This window comes from Canis aureus, chromosome 4 (assembly GCF_053574225.1).
Source record: "Canis aureus isolate CA01 chromosome 4, VMU_Caureus_v.1.0, whole genome shotgun sequence".
Classification (NCBI taxonomy): Eukaryota; Metazoa; Chordata; class Mammalia; order Carnivora; family Canidae; genus Canis; species Canis aureus.
Genome location: NC_135614.1, coordinates 13,626,186 through 13,652,242, shown reverse-complemented (window position 1 = coordinate 13,652,242; position 26,057 = coordinate 13,626,186). Strand labels below are relative to the sequence as shown.

General features: G+C 37.5%; 1 protein-coding gene across 7 annotated transcripts in view; it reads left to right on the top strand.

The window, feature by feature from the left end:
- The window catches only part of SLC16A9 (solute carrier family 16 member 9), a 58,925-nt gene extending 33,633 nt beyond the window's left edge, over positions 1-25,292 (top strand). For 6 of the 7 annotated variants that reach the window (XM_077894605.1, XM_077894608.1, XM_077894610.1 and 3 more), the window contains 4 exons: positions 6,262-6,405; positions 18,870-18,965; positions 21,870-22,784; positions 23,188-25,292. In XM_077894605.1, coding sequence (XP_077750731.1) covers positions 6,262-6,405; positions 18,870-18,965; positions 21,870-22,784; positions 23,188-23,366 — 1,334 coding nt within the window. In that variant the 3' untranslated portion in view covers positions 23,367-25,292. The remainder of the gene's footprint in view (positions 1-6,261; positions 6,406-18,869; positions 18,966-21,869; positions 22,785-23,187) is intronic. The other variant, XM_077894611.1, reaches the window with a different exon arrangement.
- Positions 25,293-26,057: the final 765 nt, after the last annotated feature.

Genomic DNA, 26,057 nt, shown 5'->3' with positions numbered 1-26,057 from the left:
ATTTTTTCCAGAAGAAGAAATACCATCTTCGAATGATAGCTTCCACCTTTGCCAAAGAGTTCCAACCTGTCCTCCCTGATGGCCTGCCCTAGGGGTTTCGTACTTGCCCAGCCAGGTCTCACAATTGCATAAGCCAGTTCTTTGCAATAAATCTCTCTTCACACGTATCTTCTGGTTCTGTTTCTCTGCCTGAAACGTGACTGATGGAGGAGAGATGAACTTAACTCAAGGAGGATCATGGCTCTGCATTGGTTTCAGATGAGCTAAAGTGCTTCTTGGTTAGACGTCATTTTTCAAATTTAAGAAGGGTGGGGCCGTTTTTCAGACAACAGAGTTGCTGAAACAGCAGGGAGACCTTTTGTTCTGTATTTTTGTACTCTAAGCAGATTTAACAGTCTCTCCTCCCTTTTCTCCTTAATTCCTCCACAGACCTGCAGATTGATAATGAGTCAGTAAATCTATCCTCAGATTAATATAGTAAGTCAGTATAGCCATTTGGGCTTGCTGAATGAGTTGTGACTGCTGACAGAGTAGCATTTGAGGATTATCTGGATGATTTTATTCCCAAGCTCTGTTAACTCCTTCAAGGAGGACTGAATTTCTGCCTCCTACAAGAATTCTGTTGCATTGGCTAGTTCCCAGTATGCTAGGCATTTCCAGGATTGGTGAGAATAACTCTGGATTTTTGAATTAGCTTTCTGTACTCTCTGTATATCACCAAACCAATCAACAAGCAAGGCAGTCACTCTGCACGAGATCAAGGATTTGATTGGGTTTGGCTCCTTAGTGCCTTTCTTTTCCTTTAGGGAGATGAATTTGAATTTCTGGTCTCAGCAGGAACAACGGGTGAGAAACCTCTAAAAACTTGCTGGGCTGCCTGCATTGTGGGTAGAGGGATAAGTCTCTCATGACCCAGTCATCTGCTCTATTAGGAAATTCTTGCTATGCTACAGTTAATACAGCATGGTTACTGCTCTATTTTATTTCTCACTCTATTTATGAGTCAGCCTATTTATGGCTTCAGTGCTGTAGGCCTGGCCATCCTACCACTCTTAGGATTCTGAAACTGTTTAGGAGAGCTAAGTGTATGGAAGTTGATTTATTTCCCAAAGGGCATGATTTCTTTCCCAAAGCTATCTTATAATAATGAGAAAGTGGAAAACCACATTGTGTTTCTATTTCCTCCATTTAGCATTTTCATCCCTTTTGTTGATAAAACCATACTTTATGGCCCAGTGCAAGGCTCAGTTTTTTGGCCCAAGGTGCTCTCTCTTTTCTGAAATCCCAAAACATATGAAACCTTTCTTTGGGTGCCTCTTGTCTGTGACTTTGGATTTTAATTTAACTCTTGTGTGTTTATTTTGTCTTCTGGTGTAGGTCTTGGATTGTGTGTATTTCTCTCTGTGTCTTCTATCATAATATGAGACTCCAGTGCTGTGCTGTCCAGCACAGCAGTCACCAGCCACATGTGGTTATTGAGCATTTGAAATGTGACTAGTTCAAGCTGAGATGTGCTATAAGTGTAACAAATTCACACTGGATTTCAAAGCTTACCACAAAACAAAAGAATATAAATGTCTCATTAATGATACTGAAATGATAATGTTTTAGATGTATTGGATTAGATAAAATGTATTACTAAAATTAATTTCGCCTCTTTTTACTTTTCTAACATGCCTACTAGGTAGTTTAGAATTCCATATGTGGCTCATATGTGTGACTTCTTGTATTTCTAATGTGTAGTGTTACTCCAGTGGACACTTGTTAAATAGTGAAGGAATGACAGTGGTCAAATGTTTAGTCTTTTGTTTGATTGATGCAGACTTAAATATAATGTTACTAACATACTTTTAAATTTTAAGAAGAGGATTCTTCTTCCGTGCTAATTTTAACAGCCAGCAAAACTTTAGCTCTGTTATTTCTTCCTAAATTACCCTGAAGGCTGAAGCAAACAATTTCATCACTTACTTGGAGATCATTCTGACTTCCTTATAACAACCCATTCTTCTCATTTTCTTAATTCACCCATGATCACAACAACAAAACAATTTTTCAGTTAGAATTTTCATTTTCATTTCCCTTTTTATTCCCCTCATTGCTGAAAATTACCTCAATAAGCACAAAATGAAGCAAAAAATATAAAGCAATTTGTTAATAGTCATCTGCAAATCCGATTGATTGAGGTAATCCCATCCTTATCTTCCTTTCTTTCTTTGCTCCTGACTTTGGTTTGTAGGGCTACTCCCTGGGCTCTTACTTTTTTTTGAGTGAATGTGTCTCCGTTGTGCCAATAATGTTGCCAGGAGAATAGAATATCTTTAAGAGCCCTGACTCTCATTTGTGAGGAAGGTTAGAGCTGTTCACCTGTCAGTGCCCCACACTGCCATCTCCATCCTTAGACCATTCTTCTGTGCTGACTGCCAGCTCTGCTACTTAACAGGTAGCCAAGGACTTTCAGTTCAACCAATCCGTCAGTATTAATCTCCCAAACAGAATGTAGTAATGGTAATAATGGCTCCCAAACACCATATACATACAACTGTAGTTCCAAGAAACATTTTCACTGAAGGTAAAATGATTATAAAGGCACTGATATCCTGTGTGTGTGTGTGTGTGTGTGTGTATAAGGTTCCTATTATCTTCTTACTATCTTACATTTATTTTATTGTCAAGTCCTATCTTTCTCACTATTTCCTTATTAAAATCCTTCTTCCTCTTGAAAGAAATGGCAGCAATAATAGATGGTTGTTACATTTTTAAAAAGACTTTATTTGTTAAAAAAAAAAAAAAAACTGGCACCAGATGAAGCTTTCTGTCTTCCTTTCTGTCTAAAATTTCACAGCTTTCAAGAAGTAGAATCACTGGCTCATATTATGAGTTAACTAACTCTTGTTCCAAAGACCCCTTCTGCAAAGTATGAGACCTGAAGCATTATAAGAAATCTCCTCTGAGAGTCGTCTTTTTATTGAATTTATCTCTTGAAACTGATCCAGTACTGAGGAGTACTCTATGGTTTCTCATCTTGGAAAAGTTGCCTGAAATTGCTAGAGCTAATAAGCATGTATATGTGTTATGTCTTGCAGATGTGACTTAATGGTCAATTCCAGTTATACTTTGCCCTAATTGTTATTGATGAAATATGAGGCCGCTGTGGTCTAAATCTACATAAATAGAATCTAGAGATACTTTAGTTCTGAGGATGAGAATAAAATAGTTTGCTTTGAAATTTTAAACACCAAAACGAGCATGAATGTTACATTTTCATCTGCCATCAATTCACAGAACTACTTAAACTGTAAGATATTAACAAAAGTATATTGGAATTCTTTACTAGTATTTTGATTTTTAGGAAATAATTAAGATGTCAAATGAAATACTTCTCAGTTGGGAAAAATGCTAAGCTGACTTTGCCTTTACCCCTATCATTGATTGGCTATGGATTCTTAGTCAAATTACAGGGTCATTCTGAATTCCAGTTTTATCATTTTAAAAATGAAGTGTTTGGACTCTTTCAAGGCCTCTTTTAGCTCTAAAAATCTGCTTTAAATCTCTGACATCAAGATTTTTTTCTCTAAGTAAGCAGCAGATGGCAGTATGAAAGTAGATAATTTTTTAAAAAGAGTTCTCAATTTACTGTTTTTATCAAAGAATTTCTGCTCATTTTTCCCCTAAGCTTAATTTTTTTCTCAAAGAGTCATATGTTAGCCCAAAATGATTTAGGAACTTATCCCATAATTGATAATGGTTATGTACTTACTAGCATGTAATAATTCTAGTGTAAGTGTACATGCTATGAAAATTATTACCCTTCATCTACATACCTAGTTTCCCATACTTTGCGTCTCCTTGTGGAGTTATCATGCATTAAGGAGCATACATTTAAAGTCCTTTTTTGGGGTTGGAACTTGAAACTCTTCAGGTATGCCAATAATTATCTCTGTGTTTTAATTCCATTGTGCTTGTTAAATTTGTTGACACCGAGTCTCAATGTCAGTGCAGTTTGGTAAACACCACAGAAGGGTCATGCTTTTATGATGTTTTATGAAATTTGACCATTAAAATCAGTTCTATTTTTGAAGTGTCTAAGTATTTCTCATTGGTTATACAGATAGCTCAACTACTGGATAATAAGTTTGGTCTTTCAAGTGGATTTTCCTTTTAAAACACTGGCACAGAATATTCCCCTTTGTTTATCATATAAATATATCAGTCTGCTTTTCTATACCAGCTCACATAGAAGGCCTGAAATGTCAGGGGCCAGTTCATGACCAGGGATAAATGTGGGAGAGCTGTACATGTGGAGAGAGCTATGTGCTATCTCAGTGGTCATATCCTATTCTTAAGTATGCACTTGAGAGATTCTCTGGTATTGGCAGGAATGTTGGAGTGGTCAGATCCTGTCTCTATCACTTACTAACAATGAAACTCATTTCTCTGAGGTTACTAAATGAAAGATATATACAGAAAAGTGTGCATATCATAAGAATAGCTCGATGAATTTTTTACAAACCAAGTTACACCTGTGATAAGCGCAGTCACATCAAGAAACAGAACATTGGTAGTACCCTGGAAGGTGGGCTGTGCTCTCTTCTGGTTATAACTCCCTAGCCATTATCAAAGATGACTGTTATCTTGACTACTAATCATAGATTAATTTTTCCTGTTTTTGTACTTTTTATCATTGCAATTATGCAATGTATACTTTCTTGTGTTGAGCATCTTTCACCCAACATATATTTATGAGATACTTCTATATGTGTATCTATAAATCATTTGTTCTCATTGCCATGTAATAGTCCATTGTATGACTATACCAGAATTCATTTATACATTCTATTGCTGATGAACATCTGGGTTTTTAGGCTACTGTGAATAGTTCTGCTATGAACATTTATGTACTTCTGAAACAGGTATTTCTATTGAGTGTGTACATAGGAGCAGAATTTCTGGGCTATACAATGTGCTATGTTCAGCTTTAGGAGACAATATGAGAGTTCTGATTGCTTCATATCCTTATAATACTATCGTCTGCCTTTCGTCATCCTGGTGATTGTGCTTTTTAAAAATTGGGGATGATAATTTGTACCTGAAAGGTTGTTGGCAACTTAATTAAGGTGTATTTCTCCTTGCATTCAAAGTCTGGGCTCTTTCTTCTGCCATGGGCTTGGATAACCTCTCTGAGCTTCAGTTTCCTTCCATGTAAATGAGACTAATGGGCTGAATAATCCTTAATGTCCTTTCGTTTCTGATACGCTCAGCTCTGTAGCTGTAAGTGTCTTTTAGGTATCCTGCTATTGGGAAAGAATTTCACTATCACTTAAATCCCATTACTTAAGTAGTTGCCCACTTACCCATAGAACAGATCCAGGTAGTGTCACTGTTACCTGTCATTCGATGGTGTACTTCCTCCCACAAGTTCCAGATCACACATAGAATGTAGGACCATGGTACTGACTGACTCATACCCAAATGGGTAGGATGCTTTTCCATTTGACCTCACCTGCCAGAATAGTCTCTAGGGAGTAAATAACCACCACCACCCCCATCTCTCTACAGGGTCACAATTGGTTGTGTTCAGTCAGTCATCAAGCTTATTTTCTCATCAATTATATGACCACCCTTTTGCAGGGTAGGAAAAATGCATGGAACGTGCAAGAGGCAAAAATCCTCAGCATAGTATGATGGTTAAGATGCTGGGCTCAGGAGTCAGACTGCCTGTGTTTTTACTTCTTCCCCTGTTACTACTCTGGTGGCTGCTGCTGCCATTCTCATCACTGAAGAGCTGGCATTGATTGGGGACTTCCTCGTGTCAGGCCTTGTGATCAGTTTGACACCTGTGCTCTCATTTGTCTTTGCTGTAACGCTGTGCAGTGGTACTTTTATTACAATCTTCAGATGTGGAAACTGAGGCACAGAGAGATCAAAAAAGTTGCCTGAGATTGAATCACCAGCAAGTAGCAGAGCTCCAAATTTGAGTAAGGTCTGACTCCAGAATGCCCATTTCTTAACTATGTGGCCTTACCATCAGGAAACTCTAATTTCCTTATCAAAAAAATGAGGTTAACAGTAGTATCCACCTACCAGGACTGCAGTGAGATTAAAATGAAATGTGATTGTTTATGGGAAGTATCTCGCAGAGTGTCTGGAATATGGTAAATACACAGTAGATGCTTATTGTTAGTGGTGTTGTATGGTGGAAAAAACCATTTTAAATTTATGATGGGATTGTCAAATAAGTGAAGATTTCATTTATTATTTTAGGTCCTGTCTGCAGCCTCTGTGTCTCGTCTTTTGGAGCAAGACCTGTGACAATCTTCAGTGGCTTCATGGTAGCTGGAGGCTTGATGTTGAGCAGTTTTGCTCCCAATCTCTACTTTCTGTTTTTTTCCTATGGTATTGTTGTCGGTAAGAAAGCTGGTCACTATAATTTTTCTAAGCTTCAGAGTTAAACATCATTTTATCAATGTCAGGTTTATTATTCCATTAATATAAGGCATGAAAATGATAAAAAATAATTTACTTTCAATCACCAAATCACTGAAAGCTACTGCCTTAGTAACATGTCTGCTCAGTGAGTCAAAATGTTTGAAAAGATAAACATGTTTTATCAATGCATATTATGTTCTCTTGCGAGGCACAAGATTTTTCATTTCAGCACTGGTCTCTAAAGCACAAAAAAGGAAAAAAAGAGAGGGGGGAGCGTGAGCTTGACAGCATTTCCCACTGACTTAGGAAATGGTCACTGTCACATTTGCCAGTTAAGCAGGGCTCTGCTGAGCTATTTGTATTCTAAACATCCTGTCCTTCCAGGGTGCACAACTCAAAGTTACAGCAGAAATAAAAAGTAGATGTTAAAACACATCATTATTATTATTTTTTAAAGATAAGGCACAAGTGAAGAAAAACTGAGTGGTGGGGATAATTGATGATGATCCTGGTTACAGGAGAGGGTCCGGAGCCTGAGAGCACTGACAGTTAGTTTTGGTGCAGATGCCTTTGTGATGTATTTTACTAATTGTTTTTTTTTAATATTTTATGTATTTATTAGAGAGAGAGAGAGAGAACAAGCAGGGGGAGCAGCAGGAGGAGAGGGAGAAGCAGGCAACCCGCTAAGCAGGGAGCCTGATGTGGGGCTCCATCCCAGGACCCCCAGATCATGACCGTAGACGCTTAACCAACTGAGCTACCAAGTCGCCCCTATATTATACTAATTGTATTCAATGTTCAGCATCATCAGACTATTCCTAGAGGCTGTTGATAGGGAACTTGAAAAAGATGATTCCAGCAGTCAACGTTTTTCCTAGTGTCTGAAGGAACCTAATTTTGTTGACTAGTAATATTCCTCTTTTTTTTACTTGGGACTATTTCCCAAATAAACAATAGAAGTAATAGCAGCTAATATGCACTGAGTACTCCCTGTGTGCTTGGCTCTGTGCTGAATGCTTTATCTGACCTCAGTTAATCTTCACAAGAACCCAAATTACAGAGAGGGAAAGGGAAGCTCAAAGAAATTACTAACTGAAGATATATAACTAGGATATTTGGTGTTTAATCCATTCAGTCTGACACCAGATCCTGACCCCGTTCACATTTTTGTAACTATTTTTGTGCTTTTTGAACACTTAAAGTCTATTTTAAATTTAACTACATACTCTAATATTGCTGAGATCTGAATCTAAATAAGCAAGTCCTGTGTTCGTTCTTTGAGAGCATGCAATATATTTTATATTCCCTATAGTGCTTAATACAGTTTTGGACTGTGGGTAAAAATACGTTAGTCTCTTGTGTAAAATTTGAGAGTATCCATTGAATAATCATTTTGCATTGTTGTCTAAAGCCATTAAAATAAAAAGGTAGATATCTGTGTTTATGCATGACTATTGTATTATTCCTTTTAGGACAAATCCCTTTTTACATAGAAAATTGAATTATTATGTCATTGATATGATTTGAGCATTTTCCCCAAGCTCTGGACTACACATTTAAAATTTCATGGGATTTTCCTCCTTCACATGGTTTCAAGGTTAATCTAGGCATACAAAGTTGTTACCAACTTAGAAATTGATGCAGTGAGTGATACCATAGCATGCATTACTTATAGATTAAAATGAATTTTTAAGAGTTAAAAATTGGCTTGCAATATATAAGAGTTATATACATTTGATTGTGTTGGAAGACTATCTAATAATAAACAGAAAGAAAAAGACAATATTAACTAACTCCCATAACTAAATTTTAATTTCTGTAGTAATGGAGGGAGCAATGTGAAGTTATTTGGCTTATGTTGTTGAAACCTTTTGAGAACTAACTGTGCCCTTCCACCTCCATGAATCTATGATTATCAATTAATTAAATGGGATCTGAGATTGGTCTTGATTGACACTTTTGGCTTCTGGTAGTATTATAGGACTTCCACTTGGCTTTCCCCACTATGATAACTCTTACTCCATTGGCCAAGGAACAATGTAGGGGGTTATACTCACCATCATGAATGTGTGAGCCAATGAAATATTAGGAATTTGGTTGGGTCCATGGACTCGGTGAATCCATTGTGAGCCAGAAGTGGGCCATGATCCTATATATTACCTGGCTCCGCATGACCACACTCTAAGGGAAGGCCATGTAAATACTTCAGGCCCCGAGTTAACATTGCCAGCTCATGTCCTGTGTCCAACAATGCTCAAAGGGTATCCCACTTTCCCTGGTGCACAATTACCTAAATAAATGGCCATAGTCATCTTTGGGGAAGTATTTAGGGTACTGTTATCTATACTTGTCATAGCATTTGTTGCCATGTCCTTCCTCCTCGAATCCCAGTCTGTCCTTCACTTAATGTTTCTGGGTCAGGAAACAGACTCAGGTCTGAAGCTCTGATTTGACAATAGGTTCTTCTCTCTCTCTCTCTCTCTCTCTCTCTCTATATATATATATATATATATATATATATATAATTGAAGTTCGATTTGTGAGAATAGGTTCTTAATCCCTGCAACTAAGAAGCAATTGTAAGCTTGTGGAGAGAGTGCTGGCCTTCTTAGGGTCAGGAGATGGAGATTTTGTGAACCTCAGCAAGCTTGATGACAAATGGCTCCCCCTTCATCTGTGAAGGCACATTGGGAAACCCACCTCACAAGGTTTTGTGAGGACTAAATAAAGTCAGGTGAAATATAAATAAAAATAAAACAAATAAAAGAACTGAGTTGTATTTCAATTAATAAAAAATCACTCCCCCTGGTAATTATTGAGGCCCTGTGAGCTACTCCTAGCCAGAGATAATTAATACTTATTACTGTGGTAGATGTCTTTGTCTTTCTTTCTTTCTTTCTTTCTTTCTTTCTTTCTTTCTTTCTCTCTCTCTCTCTCTCTCTTTCTTTCTTTCTTTCTCTTTCTTTTCTTTCTTTCTTCTTTCTTTCTTTCTTTCTTTCTTTCTTTCTTTCTTTCTTTCTTTCTTTCTTTCTTTCTTTCTTTTCTTTCTCATCAGTAGGTACATAGTCCAGGGCTCATTGAATATTTTGGGGATAAATAAATGAGGTGATAGTGAACAATGATTCTTACATTCTATCGCAATTTAGAATATCCAGTTGAAAAGGAAGTGACAGGAAATTATTATGGCCTAAACTCATTTTCCTTTTTGTATTGAGTTTCTTAGAAAAAACAAGAAAGGTTCATTCTAATGATAATATTCATTGAGCACCAATTCTGTGCAGAATTTTATACTAAGCATTTTCATTGCTAGAATGAACTAGATGGTCTCTTACGAGCAACAATATGGGAGGGAAGGAGCAAGCGCCAAGAGGCAGGCTCTGGGGTCTAACCATCTGGGTTAACCCGATCTTACTCACTTGCCAGCTGTGTGCCTCCAGACAAGTTACCTAACTTCTATTTTCTCATTTTTTAAAACAGAATGTAATAATGACATCCACCTTCAGGTTTTGTGAATTGAAGATGTAAGGCAACAACAAATACTAGCTAGCATAACCATTATTATCAGTTTTGTGACCTTGGAAAATTATTGAATCTCTCTGAGCTTCTATTTTTATTTTTATCAAAAGACTTCACAGAGCGATTATGCCTATTTGTGAAATAATGTATACACAGAGACACAAGAGGTGTTGCATACATCCTCTCCCCTTCAATTCCTTTCTGACCACTTAGTTCAAGACCACAGCAGCAATGTTTTGCTACTGAGGAAGCTTTGTTGAATCAACAATATTGACATAATAGATTAAGAAGATAGATAAAGAAATTAAAGCATTTTAGTATGTTTAATTATAATACACAATATCAAAAAGGATACTAAATTGTACTAATGAGCATAATTCTGTTTTGCCACTTAGTTGATGTTTTAAAAAGTATCATAATGAAAATATGATGTTATCTCGTTTAGTTTTTCTAACATAAAATGGCAGTTTCCCTTTTGTCAATTGACTGTAAGCCACACTGCCAAACCTGGTAATTCAGGCTTCTATTTTTTCAATTACTTTACTGAATCAGGAAAAAGAAAGTGGGGTGCAGGATGGGGATAGGTGTGGAAAATATGTGCTGAATGAGTTGCTCAGGCATCTCTCCAGTTATTTGTTTTTGCTTTTCTGAAAAGCACAACTCAAAATCAAGGTCTTCCATTCTGTTTTCTTCTGAGTATATTGTTATTTAGTTACCTGGTTAGTGTTTTCTTACTGTTCCTTCTTGGTTTTTGGAAAAATTCAATTTTCGCTTCCTTCATTTTCATGATAATATCTGCTTGTAGACTGAATCCGCACAGCTTCTTGAGATTGGGGAGGGTAAGAAAACACCATGTTTACAGAGAGTCTGATTCTCTTACTCAATTATGGCAAATGAGATAAAGGTCATTTCCTCACGTTCATTTTAGCAGTTAGAGTTTTATAAGCCTTTTTGTTTAGTTTAGTTTTTAATGGTTATATCATTAAAGATAGTCTTTTTTTCTCTCATGGATGTTCAATTGTAATAAGGAACTATGATTTTCTAATTAGTCTAAGGCTATTAGTGATATAATGCTATAATACTCAGGTGAAAAGTGAAAACATGTCAAAAAATGGTTATTTTTTAGTACTTATTATATTATATTCTAGGCACAGATACTAAATATTTTATATTTTTTATGTCTTTTAATCTTTACAGCTATTTTGTGAAATTGTTTTAAAGATAAAGAAACTAAAATTAGAGAGTTTCAGTAAACTCTAGAGTCCCCAGAGTCACCCAGCCAGTAAGAGATGGAGCTGGGATTTGAATCCAAGCCTGCCTTATTTCCAGACCTTAACTAGTCAGTGTCATGTTCAGAGTACTCATGAACATGACACTGTTCAAGCTACAGTCAGAGCCAGTTTATTAAAAAACCTAGCCAGTCACTTGCATTTTTAAGCTTTCCAGGCAGATGTTTGAAGCTAGCAGCATAAAAGTACCTGCATTTAGGGACGCCTGGTTGGCTCAGCAGTTGAGCGTCTGCCGTTGGCACAGGGCATGATCCCAGAGTCGTGGGATCAAGTCCCGCATTGGGCTCCCTGCATGGAGCCAGCTTCTCCCTCTGCCGGTGTCTTTGCCCCTCTCTCTCTCTCTGTGTCTCTCATGAATAAATAAAATCTTTTTAAAAAGTACCCGCATTTAGATACACTAAGCTTATTTATCTTTCATGGTGCCTTAAGTTACCTTCCCACAATTTCATTTCTGGAAGTAGATATTTCTGGAACACCACATGCAATTGCCTATCCTAACCTTTGGTCAGGATAGTAAATCATCTTGTCTCAACTATTCTAAGAGGTGGCTCAAATACTTGCTTTGAAACACACAGGATGGGAATTCTCTCAAACGACCAAGAGACAGGTCCCTCCACTACAGTGACCACTGTCCTGGTTTGCCCAGGACTGACGGGTTTTCCAGGATATGAGACTTCTAGTAGCCAAACTGGGAATGTCCAGGGCACTGCCTCTTCTCCCCTACCCCACACAGTGTCTGGATTCTGTAGCTCACTCATATTGTTTTTTAAGATTGCCATGTTAAAATGCACGGTTACTAAAATGTTTCCTTTTCATAAAATTAATAATTCAGGGAGAAGTTTTCATATATAAATGTAGGGGCTTGATAGATATCTATTCAGTTACACACAAAAATATATATATGATGAAAGGATATTTAAAAAAATTTGTAGGCATTTTCAAAAATATGTACATGATTTCAAATGTTTTATTGCTTGTCTTCCTAAAATAGACCAGACTTTCACTTTGCATGCTTTTATTCACATGCTAGTTCTTTAGAGATGCCTGCTTTATTTATTCCAAATTAGAAGCATTTTATCATATCAGTGTTTTACCCCAGTTATATTTTCTCCTCATAAGCTTATCAGTTTAATTGATTAGGGTTTTTATTTATTTTTTTTAGTTAATAGATAAAAATTGAGAAAAGTGGGAAAATGAAGGAGTTTAGTGTGATTTGCCCAAAACATCATCACATAATGCATGGAGGTTGTAAATTAGTTGTATCTTATTTTCAAACCATATAATTCTAATTGTCTTTCTAATGATGCTATCCTAGTAAATTAATTACTGTGAGAGAAAAAAATTCTTTAATATTTTTTAAGCTAAGATTGAGTTTCTGGCTAAAGTAAAAAGTAAAAAAAAAATCATTGAAGCAGGGAGCATATATAAAGATACTAATTAAAAAGTATATACACACGTACATACATATATTTTGTGTTTGTTATATGTATAGAGATACAGACAGGAAGAGAAAAATGCAAGAACTCAAATGAGATTTATGGGAAAAGGTACTAGATTAACTTCTGTGGGAAGGTTCATCCAACAAATTTTTAAAAACACTTAACTCTGTGCCAGGCTCAGACCTGGAACCAGGGTACTTGGATGAATAAAACACAGCCTGCCCTCAAACAGTTCATTGTCTAGTTGGGGGAATAAACTTGTAAATTTGCAACTTGTAACACAGGAAAATAAGTGCAATAATAAAATGAAACCAACATTCCGTGCTGGTGTAATATGTACCTGTGGGGGAGAGGGGTGCTGAAGCCGGCTTCATGCCGAAGTTTATGCTTGAGCTGGGTCTGGAAAGACAGGTAGGATGTGGTCAGGTGGGCATGGGGTTGGAAAAGAAGTGAGGGGGTAGAAGGAGGTCTCTGCAGGAGCTCAAATGCTCAGAAGTGTGATATACTGCGGATAAGAGTTTTTGTTGAAGGACTGCAGAAGTCATGTGGGGAGGTGCAAATACATCAAAGCATGGTATGCACCAGAGGCAAGATGACAAAATGTTTTTATGTGGACTTTACTGCAGGAATGTGCTGGAATGAGAATTGTTGGACAGCAGCTTAGAGGATAGATTGATGGAAAAGGAAGAAAAAGGAAGATAGATTGGTGGGAAAAGTACTGGAGGCTTGAGACAGTGATCAGGAAGCCAGAATTCAGCTCAGAAAAGATGAGATGAGTGGAGGCAGTGGTGGTGCCGAGACACAGGGAGGTTGAGATCATTTAGTGGGTGTGATAAAGAGCTTCCGTCTGGTTTGATGGGAGGAGATGAGAGAAAAGAGGCCTCTGAAGTGGTGGTCTTGCCTGGAGCTGTGTGAAATGGAATGTAAGGTGTGGAAAGGAAATGTCAGAACATGAAAATACGTTTAGATTTTACCTATTTAAGTAAAGGGAAACAATAATATTTTACTAATGTTTGTGCTTTGAATTGTTATTAATACAGGTTTTCAGTTTAAAAATTATACTGCATGGGACGCCTGGGTGGCTCAGGGGTTGAGCATCTGCCTTTGGCTCAGGGCGTGATCCTGGAGTTCCAGGATCGAGTCCCACGTTGGGCTCCCTGCATGGAGCCTGCTTCTCCCTCTGCCTGTGTCTCTGCCTCTCTCTCTCTCTCTCTCTCTCTCTCATGAATAAATAAATAAAACATCTTAAAAAAATAAAATAAATAAAAAATAAATAAAAATTATACTGCAGGCTGATGCTCAAAATTATTTTTCACCGAATAGGAGTCTGATCAAAAATGACTGGAGACCAAGGGACGCTTTAAAACAGTGGCTTCCAAACTTCATAGTCTTGGGACCCTTCACACTCCCTTTACGTAGGACCCCAAGGAGCTTTTGAATATATGGATTATACTTATAGATATTTATTCTGTTGAAATTAACTATATTAAAAGCTGAGAAATTTGAAAATATTTGTTTAGTAATTCATTTAAAGGTAATAAACAAACCTAGTACACATTAAAATAAATAATGTACTTATTATGAAAATAACTCTATTTTCCAAAGGAAAAACAGAAGTTAGTGAATAGAACTGCATTATTTTACAGTTTTGCAAATCTCTTCAATGTTTGGCTTCTTAGAAGACTTCTGGATTCTCATATTGGCTCTGTACACAGTCATTGCAATCTGTTTTTTGATTGAAGTGTGTGAAGTAAATCTCATCACACGCGAAGATGTAGTAGGGAGTAGTTTTTAACAGCCTTTTCAGGTAATTATAGCTATTCTTCTTTGATGCTGTACCAAAACTTGATGAGTGATGACTTTCCAAAGTTAATTGTAATATGGAACCTGATGTCATGTCAATATATTTTTATATTCTGTTATATTAAACCCACTTATTTATTCTGTTCTTTCTTTCTCTTTCTTTCTTTCTTTCTTTCTTTCTTTCTTTCTTTCTTTCTTTCTTTCTTTCTTTCTTTTTCTTCCTTCCTTCCTTCCTTCCTTCCTTCCTTCCTTCCTTCCTTCCTTTTCTTTCTTTTGTTCTTTCTTCCTTAAATACTTAACTTTTATTTTTTCAAATTTTTACTTAAATTGTAGTTAGTTCACATTTGGCACAATATTGATTTCTGGAGTAGAATTCAGTGATTCATCACTTACCTACAACACCCAGTGCTCATCACATGCCCTCCTTAATACATATCACTTAGGTAACCTTTCCCCCATCTACCTCCCTCTGTCAATCCTCAGTTTGTTCTCTGTAAGAGTCTCTTAGGGCTTGTTTTCCCAATCTCCATTTTTTCTTTTCCCCCTTCCCATATGTTCATTTGTTTTCTTTCTTAAATTCCACATATGAGTGAGATCATATGGTATTTGTCTTTCTCTGACTGACTTATTTTACTTTGTATAATACTCTCTAGCTCCATCTACATATTGCAAATGGCACATTCTGCACTTTGGATTGTCATTCAAGCCTGATTGTGTACTATCATGAATTGGTTATTTGAAAAATGTTGGTTCACTGAGTTATGACAGAACTTATAAATGTCGACAAATTTCATTATACAACATCAAAAATTGCTTTGGCTACTATCAGCAACAGACTCATCAGAAAATCTTTATGTATTGGGAAGTTGTCCAAATTCATGGTCATGGATACATGTTTCCTAAAATTCTATTTTTTTTTTCTGGAATGTTTAGATTTTATCATTGGTAACAATTACTGCCAGTTGTCACCCTTAGTTTGTTTTCAAAAAAATTTTTGCCACATACCCAAGTCTAAGTAACCACAGTTTATCTGTCAGATATTCTTTCAAATACGAACAGGGTTACACGGGAGAAGAGAGGCTGTTTGAGCTGGCTACTAAAACAATTGTTTAAGGGCTTTTCCTTTTAACAATTGTTGTCATCCAAAGGAAGCATTTTTTAGAAATGTTGTTCGTTTTTAATGTGAGTATATGGCTATGCAGCATATTTTGATACCAAAGTTTGGTAGCAAACCTTGATTTGTGCCAGGGCCCTTGTGGTTTTACTCACCGTCTCTTTTGCTCGGTCAGCGTAAATGCAAACACAGTGAAAGAGATGGCCAGTAACACTAACAAAAGCAGAGATCATGTTAGTATTACAGTAGTCCCCACTTATCCATGGGAGATACGGCCCACGATCATCAATGAATGTCTGAACACGTGAACAGTAATAAACCCTATGTTTTCTCCTATACGTATACACCTATGATCAAGTTTAATTTATAAATAAGGTAGAGTAAGAGATTAACAATAATAGCTAATAGTAAAATAAAACAATTATAACAATATGCTGTAATAAAAGTTAGGTGAAGTGGTATCTTTCTCAAAATACCTTATTGTACTGTACTCACCTTTCTTGTGATGACGTGAGATGACAAAATGCCTGTGTGATGAGAGGAAGTGAGGTGAATGGCGTAGGCACTGTGACATAGCATTTGGCTACCACTGACCTTCTGACCACATGTCAGGAGGATCATCTGCTTGTGGGAATGGTTGACTGCAGGTAACTGAAATCATGGAAAGCAAAACTGTGGATAACAGGAGACTAGTGTCATAACTAGGAGACCAGTTATGAAACTAGTTTGACTTTATGCACTCTAGAAAATATCTTGGAGATTCTAGGGATCCTCTTTAATAACTTCCAGTTTAAGGTTGGCCTGATACGATGTGGGAAGGCATCATGCTACCTTTTTGAAAAGCTTAAGAAGAAAGCATTTCAAATTACTGCTACATTTAAAAATAGTGAAATAACCTTAACTGAAATCCATGGCCTTGAAATAATTTTTAAAAATGTCTTTTTTTGGGTCTCAGGCTAAAGTTTAAAATTTGCTGTTTCAACTTTTCTGACATTGACATTTAGCAATCAGAAATGCCTTTTTCCCCCCTTGTCTCTAATGCCTGACATTTGACAGAGCCCTGACAAATAAATCACAAAAAAGTAAATTCATTCCCCCTCCAAAGGCTTCCTGAAGTATAGTCTCAGTTAAGGGTGACATTTTTTGGTTTCGAAATTGATTGTTTAGAAACAGTTTTATTTCATATCTTGAAGTGTCCTATATATATGTAATAACTGTATAATCAATGCAACCCATGTTTTAGTTGATGAGATATTTTTTCCCTTAAATCATATAAGAAGGGCACTTTATTCTAAAAGGTTTCCTTGAAAGTGTAATTGTTTTAGTCTATCTCATTTAAGAAGACTTTTTATGGAATCACAGATGATCCTCTGAGTCTTAGATTGTTTAAAAGTGTTAATTTCCTAAAACTTGCAGTATATTTGTGAAGCCCATGTATTCTTTCTTTTCTTTCTTTTTTTTTTTTTTTTTAAGATTTTATTTATTTATTCATGAGAGCCACACAGAGAGAGAGGCAGAGACACAGGCAGAGTGAGAAGCAGGCTCCATGCAGGAGCCATACGTGGGACTCAATCCCAGGAATCCAGATCAGGCCCTGGGCCCAAGGCGGCGCTAAACCACTGAGCCACCTGGGCTGCCCTGTAAGAGATTTTTAAACTAAATTAAAGACATTTTGCTCCTAAATGGGGTAGCTGAGCCACCCAGGGATCCCCCCATGTATTCTTTCTAATCACAGTTTAGGTACTAATTAAAAGTAATGAAAATGATCTTATTTCATTTAATGGGCCATGGTTAAATCTGGTTTTTAAACTATGGCTTATGTGTTGTTTATAGAATAATCCTCAAGAGCAGATGCTGTTGCAGAAGAAAGGCAAAAAGTCATGAGTTAAGAACCAGAGGAAAATTTTATGAAAAACAAACTGTGTTTATCAGGTGCTATATAGAGAAGAAAAGATTAAGCTAATAAACAAATGATTTAGAGAACTCTGGAGATGAATATTGCCCTTGGGTCTCAAGAAAGAAAAATTTAGTAAGGTATTTTTTTAATTATAAAAGAATTTCAAATCTACAGAAAAGTAGAGAGGCATAGAGCAAACAACTGTACACTTCACTTAAATGTTTGCTAATATTTTATTGTATTTGCTTTTTTTGTTTTTTGTTTTTTTTTGTAAAGATTTTTTTTAAGATTTTATTTATTTATTCATGAGAGACACACAGAGAGAGAGAGACAGAGAGGCAGAGACACAGGCAGAGGGAGAAGCAGGCTCCATGCAGGGAGCACGATGTGGGACTCGATCCTGGGTCTCCAGGATCACGCCCTGGGCTGAAGGCAGCACTAAACTGCTGAGCCACCTGGGCTGCCCTGTAAAGATATTTTTAAACTAAGTTAAAGACCTTTTGCTGCTAAATGGGGTAGTTTTTTATCTGTGAAAGAAAAAAAAAAAACCTTATGAATATATATTTTGCTGTGATGGGATGATCTGTGAAGCCCAGAGGACCTGAGGGGGCGCCTTTGTTTTGTAGACTGGGGTGTACAAACTATAAGCTCTCACAAAATAGCTTGGAAGGGTGAAGGGAACTTTCTCAGATTGTTTAGAGCAGTTTGAGGAGGAAGGACACTGAGCTGAAGGCAAGGACGTGGAACAGAGATAGAATGGGCACATATGATTAAATTTTACTATTTGGTGACTTTACCATTTTCTCTATCTGCCCTTAATGTCTTGATTTAAATTTTATAGTATTCATTCATGCTTCAGAAATTGGACTTTTTTTTTGACTTGAGCCCAATCTTAGGAAGGGTGTGGAGTGAGAACTGAGTCTACCCAAACATGTTCATTGTTGCTGCACAACTGACATTAAAGGATCTGGGAATTCGTACTCTAAAGAGTTTTAGCCAGTCAGTAACAGAATGACCTATTGGAGATACCTAATTATTCTTTTTTCTCTCCTCCTCCTCCTCCTCCTCCTCCTCCTCCTCCTCCTTCTTTTTCTTCTTCTTCTTCTTCTTCTTCTTCTTCTTCTTCTTCTTCTTCTTCTTCTCCTTCTCCTTCTCCTTCTCCTTCCTCTTCTTCTTCTTCTTCTTCTTCTTCTTCTTCTTCTTCTTCTTCTTCTTCTTCTTCTCCTCCTCCTCCTCCTCCTCCTCCTCCTCCTCCTCCTCCTCCTCCTTCTTCTTCTTCTTCTTCTTCTTCTTCTTCTTCTTCTTCTTCTTCTTCCTTCTTCTTTCTTCTTTGCATCGACGTAATATTGTCTGTCTTAATTTACGTAATGTCTTCTTATGTTTAGGACTCGGATGTGGTTTACTGTACACGGCAACAGTGACCATTACGTGCCAGTATTTTGACAGCCACCGAGGCCTTGCCCTTGGCCTGATTTCAACAGGTACTTTTCAAAATAAGTTAGCATTGTTACTATCCAGCCTTCTAATTAAAATCAAAAAGTTATCAAACAGAGATATGTCTAAAACAACCACTTCCCGGCTGCCACTTAGGTAGCACAATTTTTTTACTCTAGGCTGAGAAGGAAATTTTATTTTCCACTGTAAATAAGGGTATAGCTTCCAGAAAATCTTAGGATACATATACAAAAAATCTGGGGCATTTAATGACCAATATAATAAAGGAACGAAAAGCTTATAGGCCTAGTCAATTGAGAGTCACAAGCTGGTGAGAGCTTGACTCAAAGAAGCAGAGTGGACTATGTAAGTCACCTTCTCTTTGAAAGATGTAGGAGAAATGCCAGGAAAATGGAGCTGCGGGCACAGTCAAGAAGCCTGATGCTGACTTCTCGTTGTCTCCATTTACTGCACAGGGTACAATTTTTCTAAAGTACTGATTTATGAATGCATCTCACTGGCCGTGTGCATATCCAAATGTCAGGCTGTTTACTCTTGTTCTTCCCTTAATAATCAAGAGATGATCACTGGTGGGAAATATAAATATAAAAGCCTTCTGGACTTCCTCCACTGTTTTATTTTTATTTTATATTTTTTTTCCTCCACTGTTTTAAAGTAGGGTTGCACTTTTCAGATGGATTTTTTTCCTAAACAGTTTAGGGAAATATCAAAATTTTCTGCAGCCAATATCTTATGAGTTTGCTTAGGAGACAGAGTTGCCAAGTTTAATAAAAGTTGTACGTTTATATATGCAACTCACTTGTTAATAAGCACGTATTCCTGGGAGGTCAGACTTCCAGATAACTGAATAAGTTCAATGATCTTTCTGGCAACAGAATCCACACTAATGTTTTATTCCTGAGACCAACCCAGTGGCAACAAAGTGATTCCAGATTGAATTAAATGGAGCAGGATATTTACCAAAGGTGGTTGAAGGAAGCATTGCCAGGTGCAAAATGTGAATCATGGTCTGAGAGGAGACAGGGCCAGAGTCTGAGGACACGGTGAGTTTGAAGCAGAACTGGGAGAAGAAATAGCAAAAGCAGAAGACAGAGAATCCAAAGCAGTTGGGATACAATTCAAAGAACCTTCCAGGATCTCCTGCATATGTGGGAGGGAGCGGAAGGGTAGGCATGAGCTTGAAGGACAATAGGTCTTACCTGCACTGTATTTGGTCTTTTTTTTTTTTTAAGATTTTATTTATTTATTCATGAGAGACACAGAGAGAAAGAGAGGCAGAGACACAGGCAGAGGGAGAAGCAGGCTCCATGCAGGGAGCTCGACATGGGACTTGATCCCAGGTCTCCCGGATCACACCTCAGGCTGCAGGCGGCGCTAAGTCGCTGTGCCACTGGGCCGCCCATGTATTTTGTTTTTTAAAGATTTTATTCATTTATTCATGAGAGACACACAGAGAGGCAGAGACACAGAGAGAGAAGCAGGCTCCTCGCAGGGAGCCTGATGTGGGACTTGATCCTGGACCCTGGGATCATGCCCTGAGCCAAAGGCAGATGCTCAACCGCTGAGCCACCGAGGCATCCCTGCACTGTATTTTTGTACAGGCATTGTAGTGTAGCCACAAGCACAGACCCTGAGCCAGACCACTAACCGGTTTTGAATCCTGCCTGTATCACTCACTTGCTCTCTGGTGACAGACAAGTTATCTAACTGTTCTGTTAAGTGAACTGTTGAGTTAAGCCTCAGTTGTCTGAACCATAAAACAGGGATGATAATAGTACTCATCACATCAGGTTATTGGGAATATTAAAGCAGCATATGTGTAAGGCACATACCAAGGGCTCTAAAAGCAGAGAGTATTATAATTATGACCTAAGTCTCCCCTAATGTCCAAACTTATGTGTGCTGAAGATGCCAGAAATTGTATGCTGTATGCTTCCACTGAGTCTAGAAAGGAGGGCATAAGGACCTCGGCCATGGCACACTTAAGTAAAAATGGATCGACTGCACAGTTAAGATTTGGAAGAATTAATGAGTTTTTAGTTTCAATTCACAGGGAGCTAAGGGAGACAAAATTAAGGAGAACCATGGATCTGCTTCATTTTTTTGGTCTGTGGTAACAGAGTACCATAGACTAGGTGGCTAATCTACAACAGAAATTTATTTCTCAGTTCTGGAAGCTGGAAATCCCACATTGAGATGCTAGTGTGTTGGATTCTGTGATAGACCTCTTCCAGGTTGTATATTACCATATTCTTGCTGTTTTCTCACATGGTGGAAGGGGAGGGAACCTCTCAGGGTCTCTTGGATATGGGTGCTACTCCCACTCATGAGTGCTTCATGGACTCATGACCTAATCACCTCTCAAAGGCCTCACTTCCTAATACCATCAAATTGGGGGTTAAGATTTCAACATATGAATGGGGGGGGGGCACAGACTTTTGACCTATAGCATCCACCATCGGTGAAAGATGACAAGCAAAACAAAACTCAAAGGAGAATTTTTTAAAAATTGAAAAGAAACCAAAAATAAAAATATGTGAAATATTGTGACCTCACTGAAAAAAGGAACATGGGCATGAAACAAAGGTTTTGGGGGAAGTGATCTTGTTCCCTGGTGACGAAGGGTTGGTAACTAATGCCTGCAGGCCAGATCTGGTCTACTGCTTGTTTTTGGAGAGCTCCTTAGCTAAGAATGATTTTTACATTTTTATATAGTTAATTTAAAAAATGAAAATAAGGATATTTCAAAGCATATGAAAATTATGTGAAATTAAAATTTCAATGTCCATAGACAAAGGTTTATTGTAATATAACCATGCTCCTTGGTTTAAAAATCTTCACAGTTTTCTGTGGCCTATATTAATAATGGTTATTATTAGAGTCCCAAATTATAAGAGATTAAGATTAAACAGCTCCCATTTCCTTTTTAGGTTCAAGTGTTGGACTTTTTATATATGCTGCTCTGCAGAGGTTGCTGATTGAGTTCTATGGGCTGGATGGATGCCTGCTGATTGTGGGTGCCTTAGCTTTAAATATATTAGCCTGTGGCAGCCTGATGAGACCCCTCGAATCTTCTAATTGCCCTTTGCCTGAAAAAACAGCTCTGGAAAGTATACCAGATCAATACTCCATTTACAGTGAAAAAGAAAAGGACCTGGAGGAAAACACAAACATTCTTGGAAAGAGCTACAGTGCCGAGGAAACATGCAAGAGCATCTTAGCCAGTGGTGGCCGGAAACAGGAGAGTCTGCTTCATAAAAACCCAACAATGGCACACGCAAAAGAGGCTGAGACGTACAAAAAGAAAGTTGCAGAACAGACATATTTTTGCAAACAGCTTGCCAAGAGGAAGTGGCAATTATATAAAAACTACTGTGGAGAAACTGTGGCTCTTTTTAAAAACAAAGTATTTTCAGCGCTCTTCATTGCAATCTTTCTTTTTGACATCGGAGGATTCCCACCTTCGTTACTTATGGAAGATGTGGCAAGAAGTTCAAATGTGAAAGAAGAAGAGCTTATTATGCCTCTTATTTCCATTATTGGCATTATGACAGCAGTTGGTAAACTCCTTTTAGGAATACTGGCTGACTTCAAGTGGATTAATACCTTATATCTTTATGTAGCTACCTTAATAATCATGGGCCTGGCCTTGTGTGCAATTCCATTTGCCAAAAGTTATGTCACATTGGCAATACTTTCTGGGATTCTAGGGTTTCTGACTGGTAATTGGTCCATCTTCCCATATGTGACCACAAAAACTGTGGGAATTGAAAAATTAGCCCATGCTTATGGGATATTAATGTTCTTTGCTGGACTTGGAAATAGCCTTGGACCACCAATTGTTGGTAAGATATTTCTTAAAGCCAACCTATTTTACTGTTCTTTGTAACATCTCTGGATATAGAAATCCAGATTGAATAGTGGCACATATTAGCACGAAATAAATCTGCAAAGATGTCTCATGATAATGATTTGTTCACAATCACTTTGATATAGTTGAGAAGGCCAGTATAGTTGCTCCAGGACTTGTGTTCATTTTTTTATTTGAGAGAAACTCAAAATGCCTGTTTATCCTTGTCCAAATTATTTGGGAGGTTCTCCTCTGCTAACTCCCAGTAGTCGGCTGTAGAGTGCATGGGGTAATATATATCCTAATCCTTACTGTCTCTACGATTGAGGAAACTACTGAATGGGCTTCCTCTTCATCCTATTTATATCAAATTCACTTTTTTCTTACTCTCTTTTCAGGTTGGTTTTATGACTGGACCCAGACATACGACACTGCGTTTTATTTCAGTGGCTTCTGCGTCCTGCTGGGAGGCTTCATCCTGTTGCTGGCCGCCTTGCCCTCCTGGGACACATGCAACAAGCTGCTGCCTAAGCCAGCTCCAACAACCTTTCTGTACAAAGTTTCCTCTAATGTTTAGAGGAATATTGGAAGGCACTACAGACTGTTTTCTCATAGCAAAATTTCACTGTGGCTGATTCTGAATGATTTTTTTTTTTTAACAAATCCTATTCTCTATGTACTGTATATATGGCTTCTATCTCCTGTATATATATTTTTTCCCTTTTTTCTTTTTTCAAGAAGTGGGACTATTCTGTTTTACTATTACTTCTGAGTTCTTGATGTTGTAAAAATTTTGGCCCACCTCGGAAGGCTATCTCTGTGTAAAGAGATATAATTTCTCTGTAGGATCCTTTAGTTCCACTGCAAGGCACCCAGAGGGGGGCTCTTCTATTTTAAACCTGAATCAGGCAGCATGATGAGATACATACGAAGGCCTCTATGGGCCTAACTCCGTCTCTTCTCTATAGTAGACCTGCTAGTATGTGAAAATATTTACAAAAATGGCATTAAGAATTCCAGTGGAGCAAGCCGATCTTTCTTTTTCAAAGCTATTTTAAATTACAGTCACTAGTTTTCACTATTTGGTTTTATTTACCTTGAGGCAGCACCCCATGTTTGGACTCACTGAGTTTAAATTGTTTCAGTTCCTAAGGTGTTTGCTGAGAGGAAGGCAGTCTCCAAGCAGGAGCACTCACCACAGCCTTGCTTCATGATTGGCTGCCATAACCATGCTCACTTTTCTGTCAGCATCCACTCAACTGATGTTTCTCAGAAAGTGCTGATTTTACCTGTTTCCAAATTGGAAATGTGTAAACCATTCCGTTCTGGCAAATGGGAAACATCCATCTGCTTTGGGCACAGTGGGGATGAGTCACAAATCCTTGCATAACTTTTCAACAAAGCGTTTATTTGCCACTATCAGATTTTACCACTATTAAATTTTAATTCAAGGGCAGAACTAAAATTGCGTGTGTGTGTGTGTGTGTGTGTGTGTGTGTGTGTACTCCAAGTCTGTATGAGACATAGAAAGAGAATAAGGAATGGCAATAAGAAACTGATACCCTGATCCAACTTTATTCAATCTCAAGAAAAACTTTTTGGAAGAAAATCAATGTTTAATAAATGGACACTTTTCTAAAGAAATATTTTTTTAACTTTGCTATATGTTGGCATCTTCTGGATCCTTTAAAAAAATAGAGTTGCCTGAGTACTACTCATAGAGATTTTAATTCTATAGGTCTAGGCTGTGGGCCAAGCAACAGTATTTTTAGTGAACTCTTGAAGGAATTTTAACAGCACAGCCAGGTGGAGAATGGTAGTTATAAGACTGGCAATGGGAAAACAATCATTCTCTTAAATCCTAACAAAAAAGCAGTTTATTGAAGTGAGGAGGGTTTTATAAATAGCCAACTGTGGTTCTTTAAATAGGACGCACTTTTCTTATTGTGCCAAAATTGTCTTTTCATTTCTTTTGAAATATGTAAGATTTTATACTTCTATGTTGCCTTTCTTGGAAGGCGCCTGAAGCACTTTATAAGCATGAAGGCCCACCACACCTCAGTGAGGTAGGTAGATAGTGCTTTTCTATGCAGTAAACCCGGAGTGTGGGGCAATTTCACAACTGAGTTAACCCTACTCAATAATGCAATAATGGGACTCCAAAGTGCCTTGGACTTCTACACCGTACTCAGACTTCTGGAAAGTTTTCTGTACCTCATTCTTTAGTGACTGTCAAGGTTAAGAAATAAAAGAGGTGACATTTTTAAAAAGTTAAAGTAAATATTTTTGTGTTGAAAGTTCCTTTGTGCCAACATTATATTCAGGACATCCTATAACCTGAAAAATTAGTTTAACTTTCATGACATCCCCACATTCATCAATGTTGATAATTGTCCAAATGCATCTTCACTTTGTCTACTAATGTCATCCAGTGTGTGCATTTTCCATTGTCTAGGGAATGAATTTTTCATTACAATAAAATATTTCTTTGGTTTGTTTTGCATTGGTTTGGTTGCTTTTTTCTCTTCTTAGCCGTCCTCCCCCTGCAAATTGCAGTGACATTTCACTTGAATGTAAAAAAATTAATTATCACATGTTCACTCCAGGCCCAGAATTTGGTGAATGGACCTCAGCTTATTCAAGTCGATCTGCTATATTATTTTGACCGCTGCCTTCCAAGCTGTCATGATATGGGCAACATATATAAGTAACTTCCAAAAGCAAAATGAAAAAAGCTTCTAGTAATCCCTTGATTTCGTTATAACATGGCTAGGAAATGGGGCTTAGGTGGGAAGGTTGCAATAAAGCCAGTCCTTTATTGAATAGATAAGTCATGTTTATGTGAATAATTTATTCAAGAGGTGCCCATTTCCTAAGAATTAGCATTTTTTTTAAGTTTATGCATTTGTTTATGAAAGGGGCTAAACTCATGACTCTGGGATCCAGAGTCCGCTGCTCTTCCTACTGAGCCCGCCAGATGCCCCAAGAATTAGCATTTTAAAAACACACTTAATGAAATTATATTGATTAGAATACAGTCTTTCTTTTGTGACTCTAAAGGTATATTTTGACCTTCCAAGTGCCTGCTGCTGAGCTGGGGAAAGATGTGAAGTAAGAAACTTTTGTTAGCTCTCCTCTTTCCCTTCAGCCTTCTGCCTTTCTCTGATTCTCTCTCCATTTAGCCTCCTGGGAGCCAGTTGCTGAACTAATTTTCTCAAGGGTGACTCTGTCATCAGGAGAGAAGTTTCAGCCACCAACTTTTAAAAGC